Here is an 18949-nt window from a genome sequence, read left to right as displayed (position 1 = left end):
ACTGGTATATATTTTAAATGAAGAGCCTAATAAAATAATAGATCTGTAATTTGGGAAGAATAAAGGATCACACTTCTCAAAAATGGGAGAGACTATATACTGGATTCTCCATAAAGTTTAAAAAGAAAGTAAGTTGTCAGGGTGTGAGCCCTACCATTCATGAGCACGCTTGAGTAATTCTCAAGGTGGCTTATTTAGCTTGAGGTTTTTATTTGTCTTTAAAGCAGTTTTAGGGGCGTCTGGGTGGCTCGGTCGGTTAAGTGTCTGACTTCGGCTCAGGTCATGATCTCACAGTTTGTGGGTTCAAGTCCCGCGTCAGGCTCTGTGCTGACAGCTCAGAGCCTGGAGCCTACTTCAGGTTCTGTGTCTCCCTCTCTCTCTGCCCTTCCCCGCTCACACTCTGTCTCTCTCTGTTTCTCAAAAATAATAAATTTTAAAATGTTAAAAAATAATTTAAGGTAGTTTTACTGGGACACAATCAGAAAGTGGTCCTGGAGCTACAGAGTCCAGGGTAGTCCACTTTTATTTGCAAAACAAGGACAGTTTAGCTTTCTGGGTACCCATTATGAGCTGAGTGTTTATGACCTCACCAGTTTCATATTTTGGTTGACTGTGTCCAAGAATCTCCTTTGCTGCTGTAGCTGAAGGATAAACTCAATCTTAGGCCTGAGGGGTTTTTTTTTGTTTTGTAATTTATTTTTAAAATTGTGACCCTAGTCTTTTTGAGTAAACTCATTACCTTCCCAGAAACTCCGTAAGGCAAGGACCGTGACTGCTTAAGTGTTGTGGCATATTTAGCACTGTGCCTACATGGAGTAGGTATGCAATAAATACTTGTTTTTGAAATAAGATCGTCGTTGAGCTCCTCTAATCGTTAGAGCTCGTGTACCCCTGCTTTCACAACCAGGTTTGTTTTGCTCTCCTCTGTTTTTGATGACCTTCAGTGGAAAGAGTAAGAAGCCGAAAGGCTGTAAGGCAATGGTGGCCTTACCCCATTTACAACACTTCTTTGTTAGGGCCCCATCCAACCAACTGCCAATCCTAGTGGTCAGTTTACATTGATGAGTAACCCTCTCTGGGCTATGGAAAACCAAATGTTGAAAGACATTGCAAATGTCTAAGTTGGAGAATATACCTTAATGAGGGAGAGTTTAAGGTCTCTTGCTGGGGAGGGGCACCTGGGTGGCTCAGTGTCCGACTCTTGACAGTCGGCAGTTTGTGGGTTTGAGTCCTCCATCGGGGCTTTGTGCTGACAGTGCGGAGCCTGCTTGGGATTCTCTCCCTACCCCCTCTCCCTTTCCCTACCTCATGTGCTCTCCCTCTCTCAAAATAAATAAACTTTAAAAATAAATAAATAAATAAATAAATAAATAAATAAATAAATAAATAAATAAAAAATTAAAAAAGATATCTTGCTGGGGAATAGAATCAGAAAGAAAGAAGGTGTAGCCGCACTAGCCGGGGAACTTCAAACCCCCCTGAGGTTTGCAAAGCTAGGGGTCACTAGCTCACCTTTATCTGAGTCAAATTTTAGTTTTCTCTAAGACTGAGGGTCTCTTACAGCTGTATTCAGAACCTCAGACAAGCCAACACATTGCAGTCCTTACTTGGAGACCCCCATCTAACAGGATAGGTTGGATCTAAAGCAGTGAAGCTATTGCATCTAGTGAGTCTGTAGCTCTAGCTTAGTACTCATTGAAGAAGCAGCTCTTAACAGAGTGGGCTTGACTTTAGTCTATCAAGCCAAAGTCATCTAATCTGAATTAGAGCATGTCTGATCTCTTGGAAGGGGCATATGTACCCATTTTCTGAGCTAAGCTATCTGCCCTGAGTAGAGAGTGAACCTTGCAAACAAAATTCTCGAGGACTCTCACTTGGGACAGTGGTGCTTAGGCCAGGTGTAGGCACAGCCTAGAGGTTCCAGCTCCTCGTCAGAAAAGATCCATGGAAGATCTCACTTCTCAGGAGGTATTTTCAGTCTGGTTGTACCATAATGGGTCCAGACCCGTCATGGAGAGAGAATACGTTTGTGTTCCTGTCTCACACGAGGCAACCCAACAGTAGTGTCTGTGGGAGAGAAGGTGATAAAGTCAGAGCTTTAGTGATTATGACCCAGACCTTGGAAGTTGATTGCACCTTTCTTCAAGACACCTAACTTCCAGATTAGTGTTCTTTTTCTCCCTTGGGGAACAGAAGATTCTTCTTTGACTCCTCTTTCGCTCTTATACTTTCCTGGAGTGATCTCTGCCCACTGAAACAGCCTTTCCCTTCTCAAATTCTTACATCAAATGGGTTGGCCTGAATACTCAATATGAGCTCTAACAAGTTATGATAGCCACCTGGCAGCCCCCCCTCCAGAATCCCCATTTGTGATGACATCTGGTCTGGACAAGGCAAGAGGGGTAGTCTCTCACTAACAGGAGCATCAGGCTCATCTGCCTGTGCACCTGTTATCAAGGCTCCTTAGGTGGGTTTGTGTCACAAAGGTCACTAGCACCTGGTTCCTTAACATGGTCAGATTTCTTTAGGAATCGCCCTTGGCCCACAGTTCCCACTCATTTTGGCACAAACGTGGTGCGGTTTGGGTGCACGTGGGTTTTTTGAGATATAGTTTACATATAGTGAGATGCACAGATGTTAAGTTGTATGGATCTTACAGTAATTTGAGTTTTAACAAATGTATATATACCTTTTGTGACCCAAACCCCAGTCAAGGTATGGATCATTTCTGTCATCCCAGAATGTTTCTTTGTACCCCTTCTCAGTAAGTCCATCCCCTCCCCATGCTTCGCCTCCCAGGCAAGACTATTCTGATATCTAAAACTGTGTATTATATCTGAGGCCTTGGCTTAAAAAAAAATGTTTTTTTAATGTTTATTTATTTTTGAGAGAGTGTGAGTGGGGGAGGGGCAGAGAGAGGGAGACACAGAAATCCGAAGCAGGCTCCAGGCTCTGAGCTGAGAGCACAGAGCCCGACGGAGGCTTGAACCCACAAACCGTGAGATCATGTCCTGAGCCGAAGTCAGACGCTTAACTGACTGAGCCACCAGGTGCCCCCAAGGCCCTGGATTTTTAACACACGGATTTTCTTGAAGTCTGGATGGTTAGAGATGTCAGAAAATAATATTTGTTCCAGCAAATCAGTGCTTCTCAATGTGGTGGTGGGGGGTGCGAGGTGGGATGCCCCCCAGGTGTCTCTCGCAGTGTCTGGAGACATTTTTGAGTCATGACCGGGAGGGGTGCTATTGGCATCCAGTAGGTAAAGGCCAGGGATGTTGAGAAGTCCATAGTGCACAGGACAGCCCTCACATCAAAGAATGATCTAGCCCCCAGTGTTAATAATGCTGAGATTGAGAAACCCTGAAGTAAATTATGTGCTCTCTGCTAAGAGAATTGTGGCCCTAGGGAGTGTTAATCTGTAGATCTCCCAAGTCTCCTGGGGTGAGGTTTGTTTTTGCTTTGTTTTATTTGTTGAGACCCTCGGGGAAACTGAAAGAGCAGCTGCTGGAGGGGCCTTGCTTGGTTGCTCCACCCTTGTGTCCACAGTTCTTGCTGTGGGATGGGTGGGAGTGAAGGTGGTTATGGAGGGGGCGGAAGACTGATGGGAGAAGGGGAAGAAAGCAACTTGAGCAATAAAGAGCCAGTCTTTGCTTAATATTAAAACTAGAAAAGTGGATGAGAGAGAAAAATAAAGTCAGAGTAATCAAGAGTCCAATAAAATGTTAAAAAGTAAACACGATGAGATTGAAAAGATGAAAGGGAGTGGTAATAATCACTAAGAACGTAAAGGTAGAGACCTGAATTAAAACAACAGAAGGCCATGGGGTGAAAAATGAAATATGTGAGAGGTAGATAGGATTAAGGACTGAAAGCTGGAATTTAGAATTAAAAAGGTCAACGTGAGGCATTACATCAAACAAAGATGAAGGTAGAGGACAGTATGAACCCCAAATGCTTGGAGGCCCCAGTGCTGGATGGGCAGTGGGAAAGGGCGAGGCACCAGCTCTTGCCGATAGGAAGGGAATCAAAGTCCGGGGTGGGGCTGGCTGGCTCAGTGGAAAGTCCCCAGTTCAAAGTAGCATTGTCAGACCCAGGGGGCAGAGAGCACTGAGTTGGCACCTCCAGATATCAGCAGCCTAATAGGCACTCTCCTGGGGTGCCAGGAGCAACCACACTGACTTTTACCCTGGAAGCAAAAGAAATTTGTGGCAATATTGCCTTGAAATCAAGCCCTTTCAAGGTGAATACTTAACTACTTCAGGGTATGTTAACTATTTTTAAACCAGTTAAAGTCATAACCATTCTTTTTTTATTATTTTTTGTAAAATTTCATTTTGGAGAGAGTGAGAGTGCGAGCAGGGGAGGGGGCAGAGGGGGAGAGAGAGAGACAGAGAATGAATCTCAAGCAGGCCCCACACTCAGCACGGACACAGGGCTTGATCCCACCACCCTGGGATCATGACCTCAGCTGAAATCAAGAGTAGGGTGCTCGACCAACTGAGCCACTCAGTCGCCCCATAGTCACTCTTTTCAATAGCGCTTAGCTCTTTATTTGCTTCTGAAATATGAGAATTTCCCTTTTTGTGTATAACTCCAGGCATACATTTCAACAGACATTTTTGTTATTTTTTTAGCATCATATGTTTTGTGAATATTATGGAATAGCCTAGTCTTTCACATTGCAGGCACTGCAAATCTCAGTAATATGATTTCCATGTGGCTAAATCATGCCTATGTAGTGAGAACAAGTCAATCACTCTTTTTTTTCCCACCTCTCTTCCATCTTTTCATGCAGGCAGTAAACAGTTACTGAGCATTTCTTATGTCCTAGGCACAGTCACGGGCACTAGGGAGACAGAGTAAGACACAGCACCACAGTGAAAGGGCTTCTAATCTAGTAGGGAGAACTTGGTAGACATAAATAAATGGATAAATAAGGGGAAAAGAAAGAAAAAAAGCTATGTATCTCCCTGCTGTTAGGCAGTTGTGCAGAAAGACAAAGCAAATATAAGACATTCCAGGTAGAGCAACCAGCGTGTTTAAACCCAGGAAGCTGGGCAACAGCATGGGAGAAATCTAGGGAGTTTGTATGCTGCGGGAGAAGGCAGAGCGGCAGAGAGATGAAGTGACAGAAGGTTGTTAGGATCGGATCATAATGGGCCTGGTTTGGCCCCATAGAAGTCCTAGATAATAAATAACAAAGGATCTCAAATAAGAGTAGAAGATGATCAGTTTGTAGTTTACAAAGATCATCCTTGTGTATTGTAGTGGTTTGAGTCGTCAGAGGGCTAGGTGAGTAGTTAGAATGCAGCTAAAACCATCCAAGAAAAAAAATGAGGGCCCAAGGGAAGATTGTACCGGAGGGGATAAAGTGGAGAGAGTGAATTGAGATCATTTAATAGTCAGAATGAACAGGACTTAATCACCAATTGGATGGGCTGGTGGTAGTGAAGATGACCTCATAGTTTCCAATCGGGTGGTCGGGTTTGGTGGTGACACCATGCCTGAGAGGAAGTAGGAGAAGAAGGGGGCAAGTCTGGGGTAAAGATGCTAGATGGTCAAGTGCTGTGTAAATGTAGGGGTTTATTACTGGGGGAAAAAAGCCTTCTGACTTCATTCCACAGCAGACATCCGTCAGGCCAAGTGTGGAGTTGGAGACACAGACAAGATCCTGACGAGTCCATTTTGGACCTGCTTGTGAAAAAGTAGAAATGTCCAGGAATAATCGGATAAACTGGTTGGGAGCTCAGGAAGGAGCTCTGGGCTGGGACTGCAAATCTGGGAGTCACTGGCTTCACGTTGAAGCCCCGGGTGTGAGTGACCCAGTGAGGGAGAGCAAGGTGCAAAAAGATACTGAGTTGGGGAACTGAGATCAGGGGAGAATCTGAATGGGAATGGAAAGGGAAAGCTTGTCAAAGTTTACTTATTAGAATTACAGAAATAATCTTTGCTGTGCTCAATGAATCACTAGGTAAGATCATTAGAAACCTCTTCCATTGTTCGGACGCCTGGGTGTCTCACTCAGTTGAGTGTCCAACTCTTGATTTCAGTTCAGGCCATGACCCTAGGGTCATGGGATGGAGCCCCACGTCTGGCTGTATGCAGAGCATGGAACCTGCTTGGGATTCTGTCTTTCTCCCTCTGCCCCTCTCCCCCAGCTCATTCTCTTTCTCTCTCTCTCTCTCTCTCTCTCTCTCTCTCTCTCTCTGTCTCTCAAATAAAGAAATCTAGAAACCTCTTCCATTGTTGTTGGTGGAGGGTACGTGTATGTGAGAGAAATAGAGAGAGAGACTATTTTATAATTTTAAATTCATTCCATAGCATTTCTCTGTTATTTTTTTTATGTTTTATGTTTCTTTTTTTTTTTGAGGGGGGGAGGGGCAGAGAGAGAGGGGGACACAGAATCCAAAGCAGGCTCCAGGCTCCAAGCTGTCAGCACAGAGCCCGATGTGGGGCTTGAACCCACAAACCGTGAGCCATGACCTGAGCTGAAGTCGGACACTTAATTGGCTAAGCTACCCAGGCGCCCCTCTCTATTATTTTTTAAAGTGCACACTTGTGTGTGTGTGTGTGTGTGTGTGTGTCTTTTATTTTACTTGACAGGCTAAGTAGAAAAACTTAGGAACTACTGTCTTGGAAATTAAGGTAAAGGTGAGCTAAAATTTGAAGTCCATGAGTGCGCATTTTTAGTTTCTGACTTCCATCAAACTTCAGGAATACGTCTATTTCTCATAAAGCTCAATAAGCCTTCCAGGGGCAGAAGTTGCTGAGTTTACAAAAATGCTCATGTTATGCACATTCAGTTTGTTGCATTGATAGAAGGCTTAAGACTGCTTCTGTGTTTCAGGTAATTCAGAGGTCTGTGGGGCCAGCCAGCCTGAGTCTGCTCACCTTCAAAGTCTATGCATCACCTAGAAAGGATTCACCTCACAAAACTTCCGTGAAGGTTAATGAGGTAACATGCCATTCGTGTTGTGATATATTTTGAACATCTGCTTTAGTTACCATAGGAAGTATGCAAATGGTCTGTCAGGAGATATGACAGTTCAGAGGACATGTAAAAGGAGGAAATATATTTCCTGACAGCTTTTCTTCATGGGAAGCTACTAAAGTATAGCTTTTTCAAAAAATAAACTTTAATTCATGGTACTTAGCTAAGGGCATAATTAAAGAATATTGCCTAATTTTTTTTGTGTGTGTGGGGAATCTGCTATGTCCCAGTAGATTGTAAGCACAACTCAGCTCTAAGTGATCTGCCTCATCCTAGACTGCTTTGCAAGCCAAGAAAACATTTGCATTTTTCCTTTTCTAACAAATTAAAGACCTGGGTTCATTCTTCTTGGCCAGATTAGTGGCTCATAAATAAATGCTTAATAAATATTAGATAAATAAAACAAGAAATCTTCTCTCCATTGTTTATATTCTTTTTTGTCTTTACTTCCCACTGATTATTTTGGGTATTTGGTTTCTGTTGACTTAGTGTATAGTCACATAAAGATATACCTCTAATCATGGGCCAGGTTACTTGAATGGGTTTACCTAAAGCTAATTAGTTTATCTTTTGCCCTTTACACTCTTCTTCTCAGACCTTGGGACATTGGCAACATTGGCATTTTTTGAGGGTGAAGAAGGCAACCATTAGTGACTGTGTACAGTTTCTTTTCTGGGTGGGGAAGAAACTTACTGTCCTGCTTAGATTAGTACCAGACTGATCACTTGAACTCAATTTTTAAGCGCCCCCCCCCCACGTTAGAGTAATAGAATTGTTTTTCCAAACTGAAGCTAAGGTGAAATCCCAGATGCCAGTATGTAAAATGGATGAAGGGGGTTGCTTTGTCTGCCACCGCTAGAATGGGAGGAAGGTAGGGATACCTCATAGTCCTGTCTTCTTGGCCTTGTCCTTACTCATAAGTACGAAGATCCTCTGAAGGAAGTTTCAGGGCGCATGTAACCCTTAGAGCCACTGCAGTCTGTGAATTATTAGAAACATGATGTTTACCAGGGCACCTGGGTGGCTCATTTGGTTAAGTGTCTGACTCTTGATTTCAGCTCAGGTCATGATCTCAAGGTTTGTGGGTTCAAGCCCCACGTTGGGTTCTGTGCTGACAGTGAAGAGTCTGCTTGAGATTGTCTGTCTCTCCTCTGCTTCTACCCCGCTTGTGCTCATTCTCTCTCTCTCTCTCTCTCTCTCTCTCTCTCTCTCTCAAAATAAATAAATAAACTTAAGAAAAAATTTTTTTAAAAAGAAAAAAAGGAATATGATGGTTACCGATTTGCCAACTGATTACATTCTCTCATGGCTGTATATACCTTTTTGTTTCTATTTGTTTTGTTTTTTAATATATGCAGCTTTCACTCTACTCCGTTCCCGAGAGTCCATCTAAATATGTGGATGAGCCAAGGACCCAGCTTGAAGAAAGCATCTCACATATCCGACATTATTGCGAGCCATACACAAGTTGGTGTCAGGTACAGCTGTTCTGAAAGTGGAGTGATGCTTTATTGTTTAGAGTCAGTAGTGAAATCTCTATATTGTCTGCGTGTTTTCGGAAAAAGGCACAATAGAGGACTCTAACTTAGGATGCCTCACTGACAGCGTTCACCAGTGCCATCTCTGAGGGGGACAGAGAGCCCTAGCTTCCTGGTGGCAGCTGTTGCCATAGCTGCAGAGAGGATTTCCCTCCTACCGGGCAGGGTGTAGCACCTTGGCTAGAGAGTGGGCTGGTAACTATCTTCTTGGTCGCAGCTATGAAAACATCATTGTCTCCCAGAGGGAGATTTGGGGCTGGAACTCGAGTAGAAGGAAAAGGATATAGTGTCAACATTTATATCAGAATTAGAAAGTTTTAGCTTTGCACAGTGGCAGTATCGTAGCCAATGATGTTTATCCGAGGCGCGATTATTGCTAATTGAAAGTTTTTCTCCCCCTCGAGATTCTACAAATGAGTACCATTTTAACAGGAATGGTTACACAGCATCTTGAATGCTATAATCAGAGGGTAGGTAACCAAAAATGTGTGGGACTACATATTTGAGTACTGAACTGTTTGCCCCAGCCACCGAAGAGCTACATATGCAGATTGGCTTCCGTCACTGCTCAGGTTTTAGATCAGGCCCTTGTTATTATGTTCGTGGAAGCACTTTTGCAGTTTTTAACATCTGAAATGGAAGTTTACACTCTACAGAACACTTTTGTGGGCTTTGATACTTAAAGTATTTGTCATGTGTGATCTGGATTTCAAAATGATAATAGATTAGTAAAAAGTGTGTTAGATGTGTGTGACATGGTCTAGGTTTACTTTGCTTGAGATTTACAAACTGAAGTTTCATCTAGAACGTGTTTTAAAATGTGTAATTCCACTGTCTGTGCCAGTGCTGAATTCTTTTCACCAATTTAGAAGAAAATAGTAAGCATAGACTCTATCACCAATATAAATTAAGCCAGTATACTTAAGTATCATAACCATATTATTGAGTTATGAATATCTGAAGACTTTTACATAACATGTTGTAAAAAGCTTAGACTTTATTCTCTTGTTCTAGAAGATTTTTAAACCATCTGGTTAAGATAAGGTCAGCAAATTTGTGCAAATATTTTTGTATCATGTAGACATGACTACTCTTTTTTTAAAGCTTTTTTTTTTTAATGTTTATTTTTGACAGAGAGAGAGAGGAAGAGACAGAACGTGAACAGGGGAGAGGCAGGGAAAGAGGGAGACACAGAATCCGAAGCAGGCTCCAGGCTCTGAGCTGTCAGCACAGAGCCCAATGCGGGGCTCGAACTCACACTGTGAGATCATGACCTGAGCCGATTTGGACGCTCAACTGACTGAGCCACCCAGGCGCCCCACACGACTACTCTTATTTCATGCTCTTTTTTTTTTTTTTTTTGGTTATAAAAGTACTTTGTCTCTTAACCTTTCAACTTAAGATTGCCTTTTGTTTTTTACTTTTTCACCTGTGCATGATGCTCAGTGCAGCAAAATACCTCTCTAGATGATAGAATAGTTATCAACATGTTTGTTTGCATGACTTCTATATAAAAAGACTGTTTTGTGATTACAGTAGCTTTATTTTTATACAGAATGTAGCCTTATTCAATAAATATATTTCTAATTCCTGGCTCCTTTTTCAGCCCAACAATTTCTAGTCCCTTTATTTAAGAACGAATTTAATTTTCCTTAATGGTGAAAAGATTATGTGAACAAAAGAAATAGGTCATCACTCTGGATATGTATCTATAGCTGTTCTTTCTTTTTATGGGCATAAAATACCAATAATTGATTTTAATGAAGCAGTATTCAACTTTTTCATGTTCTTTATGTCCTCCTCTGAATTCAGTATTTATTGTTTTTTGTTAATTTTCCTACTAATCTGTAAGTATATTTTATTTATTTTTCTTCAAATGTTTATTTAAATTCCAGCTAGTTAACATACAGTGCAATATTGGTTTCAGGAGTAGAATTCAGTGGTTCATCACTTGCTGTTTAAGGGCATTTAATAGTATTAGGTTAACTTGTTCTGACTTGGACCAAATTAAATAAAGCAAATCCTTTTCCAGGTGGCAGCTGGTTCTGATACCTTCTGATACCCCTGTGTCTCTTTTCCTGTCTTTATTGTAGACTTCTTAAAGGTGGGGTACCTTCTAGCTAGTCCCTTGTTTTCTTTAGGATATATGATGTTCATGTACAAAGCCATGTAGTTGTTGTTGTTGTTGTTGTTGTTGTTGTCATTGTTATTAAGAGAATGTTAATACTTCATTTACTCCAGGATTGGGGTGTCTCTCAAAACATGGATACAGACTCCCTTGTCCTGTTCAAACTGGTCATTCCTGCTCCAGATGGGCAGTTTTCACATACAGACTCTAAAATCATAGCGTATCAGGAAATGGACTTAATATGAAAGACAAATTTAATCTCACAGGAAAAAATTGCCACTTTAATTATCAAGGGGATTGATTTTTGCCTGTTCTCTCAGAATGTAATAGAAGAATAAAAAGGCTGGGTTTGTTGAAATCACTCTACGTGAAATCTCCTTCCTGTGGTAATAATAAACTGTTCTGAACTGTGGTGAAGGGGAAATTACAAAAGAAAAAAAGAACATAAAAATACCCAGATGGACACTATATCCCTTTGTTCAAAAAGTGTTATTGGGGCAGCAGGGTGGCTCAGTCAGATAAGTATCTGACTCTTGATTTCAGCTCAGGTCATGATCTTGCAGTTTGTAGGTTCAAGCCCCACATCAGGCTCTATGTTGACAGTGCAGAGTCTGCTTGGGATTCTCTTTCTCACCCTCTTTCTCTGTTCCTCCCCTACTTGTGCTCGCTCGCTCTCTTTCTCTCTCAAAATAAATAAATAACCTTTTTTTTTTTAAAAAGAAAGCTTCTCTTTAAAAAAAAAGTGTTATTAACATGAGAATTTATTCAGTAAAGACGATTATATTTGTTGCTTCTCTGTAATCAGCATATCCTTCTCACTCATTTTCTTTTCACCTCTTTAGGAAATGTACTCACAAACTAAACCCAAGATGCAGAGCTTGGTTCAGTGGGGGTTAGGTAAGTTGATTTTTAATTAGGCATAATCAGTTTCTTCATTAACATTGGACTTTTTAACTGGGATCCCATGGATGGGCTCCAAGAGATCTGGAATTCCTTAAAGTTATATGCAGAATATTAGAGCTATGTGGATTTTTCTGGAAAGAAGATCTATTGTTTTCACCAGATTTCGGAGAACTAGTGTCCCGTAAACATTTGGGAAGTCTCTTCAGGATCTCTTCAAGGATCGTTGGGCTAACAAGTTCAGATACACTGGATTTTACTTTTTCTTTACATCTGTTTCCAAGTGCAATGCCCTAACTCACACTAACCCACACTGACTCATCAGTAGGTTTTCAGAATCAGGTTAGCTCATGTGTATGGCTGTTAATACATGTTACAGAACTTTAGAGGCAAGAAGGAACTAGACTGGTGTGCCTAGGGAAGGCCTTATTGCATAAGTAGTGTTCTTATATTTTTTCATTGGGTTTTTATTGTCCTTGATTGTTTGTCACATCAGCTTATGCCATACACTTATAAACTAGGTTCATAGTCTATATTCTGACTAGTGTCCATCAGAAACCAGTGAATTAATAGACATTGATCTTATTTCATTCTCCTTACTGGGCATCTCAGCAAAGAAAAACTCATGTTTTTACAAGTGTTTGTTTCTATGACTGAATAAAACAAGCACGAATATGGTTTATTTCCTTGAGAGGATCATTGTAGAGTGTTGATGTGCTGATATGTGATTACTAACATCCATGAATAATATCATGTATGAGTGGCATCTTAATTTTATTAATTTTATAAACACTTATTTAGTTTTTATTACATGCCAGGAACTAATCTAAGTGCTTTAAAATATTAATGTATCATCCTCATAACCCTAACAGTTGTGTGCTTTTCTTATCTTCATTTTTAATCTGAAGAAACTAAAGAACTCCTGTGATTGAGGAGATCTTTCCATTGTTACCTGTCACTTCCCAGTGACTCATAGCAGTAGGCATTATTGGCAGTGTAAGTCTTGTTTTCCTTCTCTTGGACTGGTTACTACAAAAGCTCTTCAGAAGAAACATTCCATTATGAGTTGTGTTGTCGTCTGCCAAGGCGATCTGTCCATTTCCCGGCAGTCGCAGCCAAGACATGTTACCAGAAGCTGGGCTGTGGCTTCACTGCAGTCTCTTAGCTTATCTCCTTTTCCGTTTCTTTGTGATTTACCCACTTCACCTAAGCTCACCAAGGCCATCTGGGTGCCCTTCTATCAACTGCTCCGTGTGCACATCTCAAATTGAAAACTCCGTGCTGGTAGGCAAAAAAAAAAAAAAAAAAAAAAAAGGGAGGGGGAGTAGAACATTGCTTCAGATGACCCAGACAAAAAGATGGAAAGTGAAAACTAGGTTAAAGGCAAAATAAATAAAAGGCCAGACAGGAATCCATGCAAATAGCACAAGCCATAGAGTAGTATTTAAAATGATCACTGCATTTCCCAAATAACCTAGGAAATGGAAAACTGGCATGTATCTGCTCTTTTTCGGGGGAGAAAATTACCAAGTATTCTGGTTAGTTCAGTTCCGTGTACATTTACTAAGTCACCATCACAGCAGGCATTGAAGATCACGGCCAATTAAGACAGTGGTCACAGCCACTGAGGCACATATCATCAATTACTCACCACTGGCACAAATACAGAGACAGTCACAGAGCACTGTTGAAGGGGCAGAGGAAGGAGACTAGTTTGGTAGAGATTTGAGGGATGGGAAGAGTCAGGGAAGAATTTCTGAGATGAATCTTGGAATAGAGTTAGCCACACCAAGATGTGCGGGTGGAACTTGGGTAGCATTCCGCACAGAGGGCACAGCATGATCAAGGCTTGGAGGAGTGACTCAGTGTTCCATGTCCCGGAAACTGGAAGCAGATAGGGAATGCTCTAGATGGGGTTGAGAGAGAGACATGAAGGCTTTTTAAGTTACAGCCTCTCTGAAACCCATTTGCTAATTCATTCAGTATCCATCAACACGTAGCAGTGCTTTTAGTAAATATCTCTGGGATGAACATCCACTATTAGCACTGAGGGAATATAACATAGAAGTCTAAGCGATCCACCATTCAGGAGCATACGTTCTCCTTGAGGAGACATTAAACACACCCCTGAATAATTAAACACAAGGTGCCGTAGGATTACGTACCAAATGATGATGGTACAGAGAAAAACTATGATGGGATATCAGAGGAGAGAGAGAGGCGTGGTCTGATAATTATAATAGGAAAGGCTTTTCTGAGGAGGTTAGGAATACAGATGGCTCTTATTTGGTGAGACTGGCTCAGTGGACAGGAGAGGAAGCATCATTTCAAATGAAGCCATAAGGCGTGTTGAGGCCTGACACACAGGCTCACATATTGCATTTATTTGTGTTCGTTTCTTCTATCACCATTGACTATTTCTCACGTATACTTGCACTACAAGTTTCCTTCATTGTCCAAACGTATTCTATACTTGAGTTCAGATAATGAATTCACATAGCAAAGGAGACATTAGTCCCTGAGAGTCTCATGTGTTTGGTTCCTGACTTTTAGAGAACTTGAAGCAAAGTTTCAAGATAGCGAAAGATCTGTCCAAGTCTATTCTGTTTCTGTGTTTGGACAACAAGGAATCCCTGTATTAGTATTTCTTCCCTTGTGAATAGTTGATTCAAATCTGTTACATCCAGGGATATGAAGGTAATTGGACATTTCTTTATTGTCAGTAGGTCATCAGACCAGAAGTGTTTGAAAATTGAATACTTGCCATGTGAATAGTAAATCACGTTTATATATCACATAAAAAGAATGTGTTGAAAAAAAAGCATATTAAAATAAAGCAACACATTATTTGAGAAGCATTTGATACTATATATACTAGTTTTATGTAAGATTTTTTTGTTTTTTAATGGGCAATTTATGGAACTGTTTCCTGGTCTGATTCTATTGTAGACAGCTATGAATATCTCCAAAATGCACCTCCTGGATTTTTTCCAAGACTTGGTGTTATTGGTTTTGCTGGCGTTCTTGGACTTCTTTTGGCTAGAGGTAGGTGCAATTTTGTGTGTGTGTTTTTTAAACAGCTCATAAGGGATAGATAAGAGGTATTTGGTTCTTTCTTTTCATTTGCCAGTTGTCAGAATAATGAGTTGGTTCCTGAATATATATATATAATATATATATATATATTATATATATATATGTAAAATTGATATGGTTATTTTCTCCAGTATATTTGATTTTAAGCATATATGGAAATTATAAAAATATGAAATGGAAGAAATTATATACTCTTGGTTAAAAAAAGAATATCATTATCCTTTATAGGCACATTTTCTTTTTATTCTTTTTATTTTTTTAATGTTTAATTTTGAGAGAGAGAGAGAGAGAGAATGTGAGCAGGAGAGGGGCAGAGAGAGAGGGAGACACAGAATCGGAAGCAGGCTCCAGGTTCTGAGCTGTCAGCACAGAGCCCAACCTGGGGCTGGAACCCACGAACTGTGAGATTATGACCTGAGCCAAAGTCAGCTGCTCAACTGACTGAGCCGCCCAGGCGCCCCTATAGGCACATTTTCTTGATCAGATTACTGTCTTTCTTTGCTACACAAAGAGTGAATTTTTGTTAACCGAAGTCTGTCACAGCTGAGAAACTGTTTCTGTTTATTTCACTATTGGGTATGGGTATTAATCACAGTATAAATATAACAGTGATTTTGTTAATTTTTGATGTATCATAGTTTTGGTTATCAGTGATGCTATTAAAAGTTTTAAAACTTTAAAAACATTTAAAAGCTAACGAATGTCAACTGAAATATATCACTACACCATACTGCTGGATTGCAAAACATTTATAGGAAATAAAGGATGATGAGGTACTTCACTATAATGAGATGAATGTGTTATAAACTACTGAAGTTTCACTGACTATAAAATTCAGACTTTACAGAATTTCCAAAATAGAGAGTTTATGAGCCCTATGATCAGACCCTCATAAAAGATTAACTACAGTGACTGCTTTGGTACCCATTCCTCCTATTTTAAAAAGCTATTCTGGGGGTGTCTGGGCGGCTCAGTCGGTTAAGTGTCCAAATCTTGATCTCAGCTCAGGTCTTGATCTCACGGTCCTGAGTTCAAGCCCCATGTTGGGTCTGCGCTGGACATGGAGCTCACTTAAAGAAAAAAGAACCATTTAAAAAGTTTTTCTGTACATGCCGTGATTGTTATTTTAGAATCTAGAGACAACCTGTGGAATGAAGTCCTGTTGTAGTTTCCATGCCTTGATCCCATCTTGTGCAGAATATGTAAGAACTAAAGTTAGAGTTCATTTTTACTAATCGACTTGAACAAGAGTTGAACCAATTTTTTTCCCCCAAACTTCTTTCCCCTCCTTTTTGTAAAGCTGTGCAAAAAAGCATTCCTGTCTTCTTTAGACAGTGTTTGGAAATTATGAAGATCCTAAGGCCAGGGTTCTGGAATCTTGGCTACTGGTAGGGAGTGAGGAATGTGGAATCAAGTGAGATTAGGCCCCCGCCCCCCACATGGTTAGAGCATGGCCCTAAATAAAGCCTCCTCCGCCGGGCGTGTTGCTGTGCTCCCTAGCGTTTATCCCCCTGCACATCCACTGGGATGACCATCCCGAGGAGAACTGCGGACCACACTCTCCTGGGCACAACAGCAGCATAAGGGCACCCACTGCTGCGGGTTCTATTCCTTTGTTTTTGCTTGCTGGTTTATTTGTTCTTCTCTCCTTTTCCTTCTCCTGGGAGGGCTCAGTAGGTTTAACATAATGTAACGCCCTAATTCTTTTTCAGAAAAGTACATGTGCACGTACACATTCCCACACATGTACTCAACAATGGGCCTTTTCCTCAGGGTGCTGGGGTAGGAGGGCCTGACGTGAGCAGCATCAGGTGGTCACTCAGTAAGATGAGCGGGATGGTAGGTATGTTTAGTGGATGGTCGGTGGTTTGGGGCCCCTCGGGTAGATGGTCCCCTATTCTGGCAGCAGCAGGGTGGGCCCAGAAGAGCCCTCCTGGTGAGATTTCTTTTCTTTTCTTTTCTTTTTTTGTCTCTTTAAAAATTTTATTTTTTAATAAAAATTATATACGTTCAAGGTGTACAACATGACATTTTGATAAATTTACATGGTGAAATGATTACTCCATTCAGGCTAATTAATATATCTTCTGTCATAATTACCTTTTCTTGAGATGAAAGCACCTGTAATCTCTGTTAGTTAATTTCCAAGGTTCAATATTATTAACTATAGTCATTATGCTGTACATTACTCTTTAGACTTATTCTTGCTACGTAACTGCAACTTTGTACCCTGTGACCAACATCTCCCCATTTCCTCCACCTTTCTGCTCCTACTAACCGCCCTTCTGCTGTCTGCTTCGATGCGTTTGACTTAAAAAAATTTTTTTTAATGTTTTATGTATTTTTGAGAGTGAGGGTGTGAACCGGGGAGGGACAAGGAGAGAGGGGAACGTAGGATCTGAAGCAGGCTTTTTGCTGACAGCGGCAAGCCCCATGTGGGGCTCGAGCTCACAAACTGTGAGATCATGACCTGAGCTGATGTCAGACGCTCAACCAACTGAGCCACCCAGGTGCCCCTGCATTTGACATTTTAAGATTCCATATATCAGTGAGATCATGCAGTTTTTGTTCTTTCTCTTTTTGGTTTATTTCACATAGTATAATGTCATCCAGGTTCATCCATGTTGTTGCAAATGACAGGGTCTCTTTTTTTAAAGCTGAATAATATTCCATTCATATGGTTACCACAGTTTCTTTACCTACTGCTCCATTGACACATTGTTTCCACATCTTGGCTGTTGTGACTAATGCTGCAGTGAACATGGGAGCCCAGATACCTCTTTGGGCTCCTGATTTCATTTCCTTCAGGTGTATACCCAGAAGAGGGACTGCTGGGTCATATCATAGGGTTTCTTGAGCATAACTGCTAAGGTAGTCCTCCTCAGCTGATGAGGATGGCCGTGGCTGGCGGCGACAAGAGGCACCTCTCTAGGAAGAGAGGTGAGTGGTTGATCATTCAGAGGAAGTGGACTTGGCCTGGTCACTCACAGGTGGCAGGCAGTCATTGCCCACTGTCATTGCCTTCTGTGGCTCCTCCCTGCACCCTCGGCTTTGGCAGCCATTGCTTTTCCCCTGGCAGTGCTGATAGTTACAGCCCACACCACTGGCCTCCTGGGAGCTCTGGGCACGGAGACGAGGGCGGAGGCAGGGGATCGTGCTTCCTTCATGAACTTCTGGGGCCCTCAGCTCATTGTGGGTTCCCATCAGGAGCTAGAGGTTCAAGAGCTGCCACGTGCCAGTTTTCCCTAGATGACCGAAAAATGGCTGGATGTCGGGTTTGCTGCCCTTCACCTGGTCCCCATTTGTGTGAGCTGCTCAGGAACTTAAAGCTTCGAGCTTACAGGTGGGACACCAGGGATATAACAGCATTTTCTCTTCTAGAGTTACTATGTCCTTTCAATCCAAGAAGAGTCTATATTAATAACATTTGTCTCCTGTGACCCTAGTTCCATCTTTGGAGACATGTCTTTTTAAAATTTCAAACCAATATGGGCGCCTGGGTGGCTTAGTTGGTTGGGCAACCAACTTCAGTTCAGGTTACAATCTGGCAGTTTGTGAGTTTGAGCCCCGTGTTGGGGGCTCTGTGCTGACAGCTCAAAGCCTGGAGCCTGCTTTGGATTCTGTGTCTCCCCCCTCTCTCTGTCCCTCCCCTGCTCATGCTCTGTGTCTCTCTCTCAGTAATAAATAAACGTAAAAAAAAATTAAAGTTTCAAACCAATAAGCAACACTTAGGTTATTCTTACTGCATAAGTGTCAGTAACATACATTGTGCTTGCGTCTATCCGTGGCCCATGTCAAAAACCCTGTGCCACTCAGCAGAGACTTTCTAGGTCCAAGTTCATTTCTAGAGAATTCTCCTGTTTCACTCTCCACTAGTTTTCTTAACCTCATTCTCAGGTTTCTCCCGGTTCTGCATGCTGCTTCTATTCTGCCCGTTCCCCTTTTCCCAGGGCTCTACGCGTAGCCGGGACGCAAGGGTGCAAGAGTGCCTGTCTTCAGGGGTCATAAACACACCAGGTTCAGTTACTCTCCACTGACAAAATCCATAGGCAGAGAGATGAGCGGTGGTGAAACAAAGGAATTTATTTAAGTGAGGCTGACACCGGAAAGATAGCAGACTAGTGTCTCAGAGACTGTCTCCAAAATGCTGAAAATGCTTCCAGGTTTACGTAAGGGAAATGTGGAGCAAAGGTCGGTGGATAAGTGCAGGTAGTCAGTAAGGGTCAAGGTGGTGTCTTGCGGTCAGTCACATGGGGTCTTGCTGGCTCAGGGGGGTCCGTATTGCTTAAGGGGGTA

General features: G+C 41.7%; 1 protein-coding gene and 1 non-coding gene across 3 annotated transcripts in view; both read left to right on the top strand.

The window, feature by feature from the left end:
- The window catches only part of APOO (apolipoprotein O), a 56773-nt gene that overhangs the window by 15413 nt on the left and 22411 nt on the right, over positions 1 to 18949 (top strand). For both annotated transcript variants that reach the window (XM_027054505.2, XM_053202178.1), the window contains exons 2-5: positions 6848 to 6955; positions 8350 to 8469; positions 11500 to 11554; positions 14507 to 14602. In XM_027054505.2, the coding sequence (XP_026910306.1) occupies positions 6848 to 6955; positions 8350 to 8469; positions 11500 to 11554; positions 14507 to 14602 (379 nt within the window). The remainder of the gene's footprint in view (positions 1 to 6847; positions 6956 to 8349; positions 8470 to 11499; positions 11555 to 14506; positions 14603 to 18949) is intronic.
- Positions 8849 to 8987, top strand: LOC113597762 (U4 spliceosomal RNA). Its single transcript, XR_008290152.1, has one exon. It is a non-coding gene; the product is annotated as a U4 spliceosomal RNA (small nuclear RNA).

The sequence above is a fragment of the Acinonyx jubatus genome, chromosome X (genome assembly GCF_027475565.1).
Source record: "Acinonyx jubatus isolate Ajub_Pintada_27869175 chromosome X, VMU_Ajub_asm_v1.0, whole genome shotgun sequence".
NCBI classification, from domain to species: domain Eukaryota; kingdom Metazoa; phylum Chordata; class Mammalia; order Carnivora; family Felidae; genus Acinonyx; species Acinonyx jubatus.
Note: the sequence above shows the minus strand (reverse complement) of the source record. Positions and strands in the feature narration are given on the sequence as shown.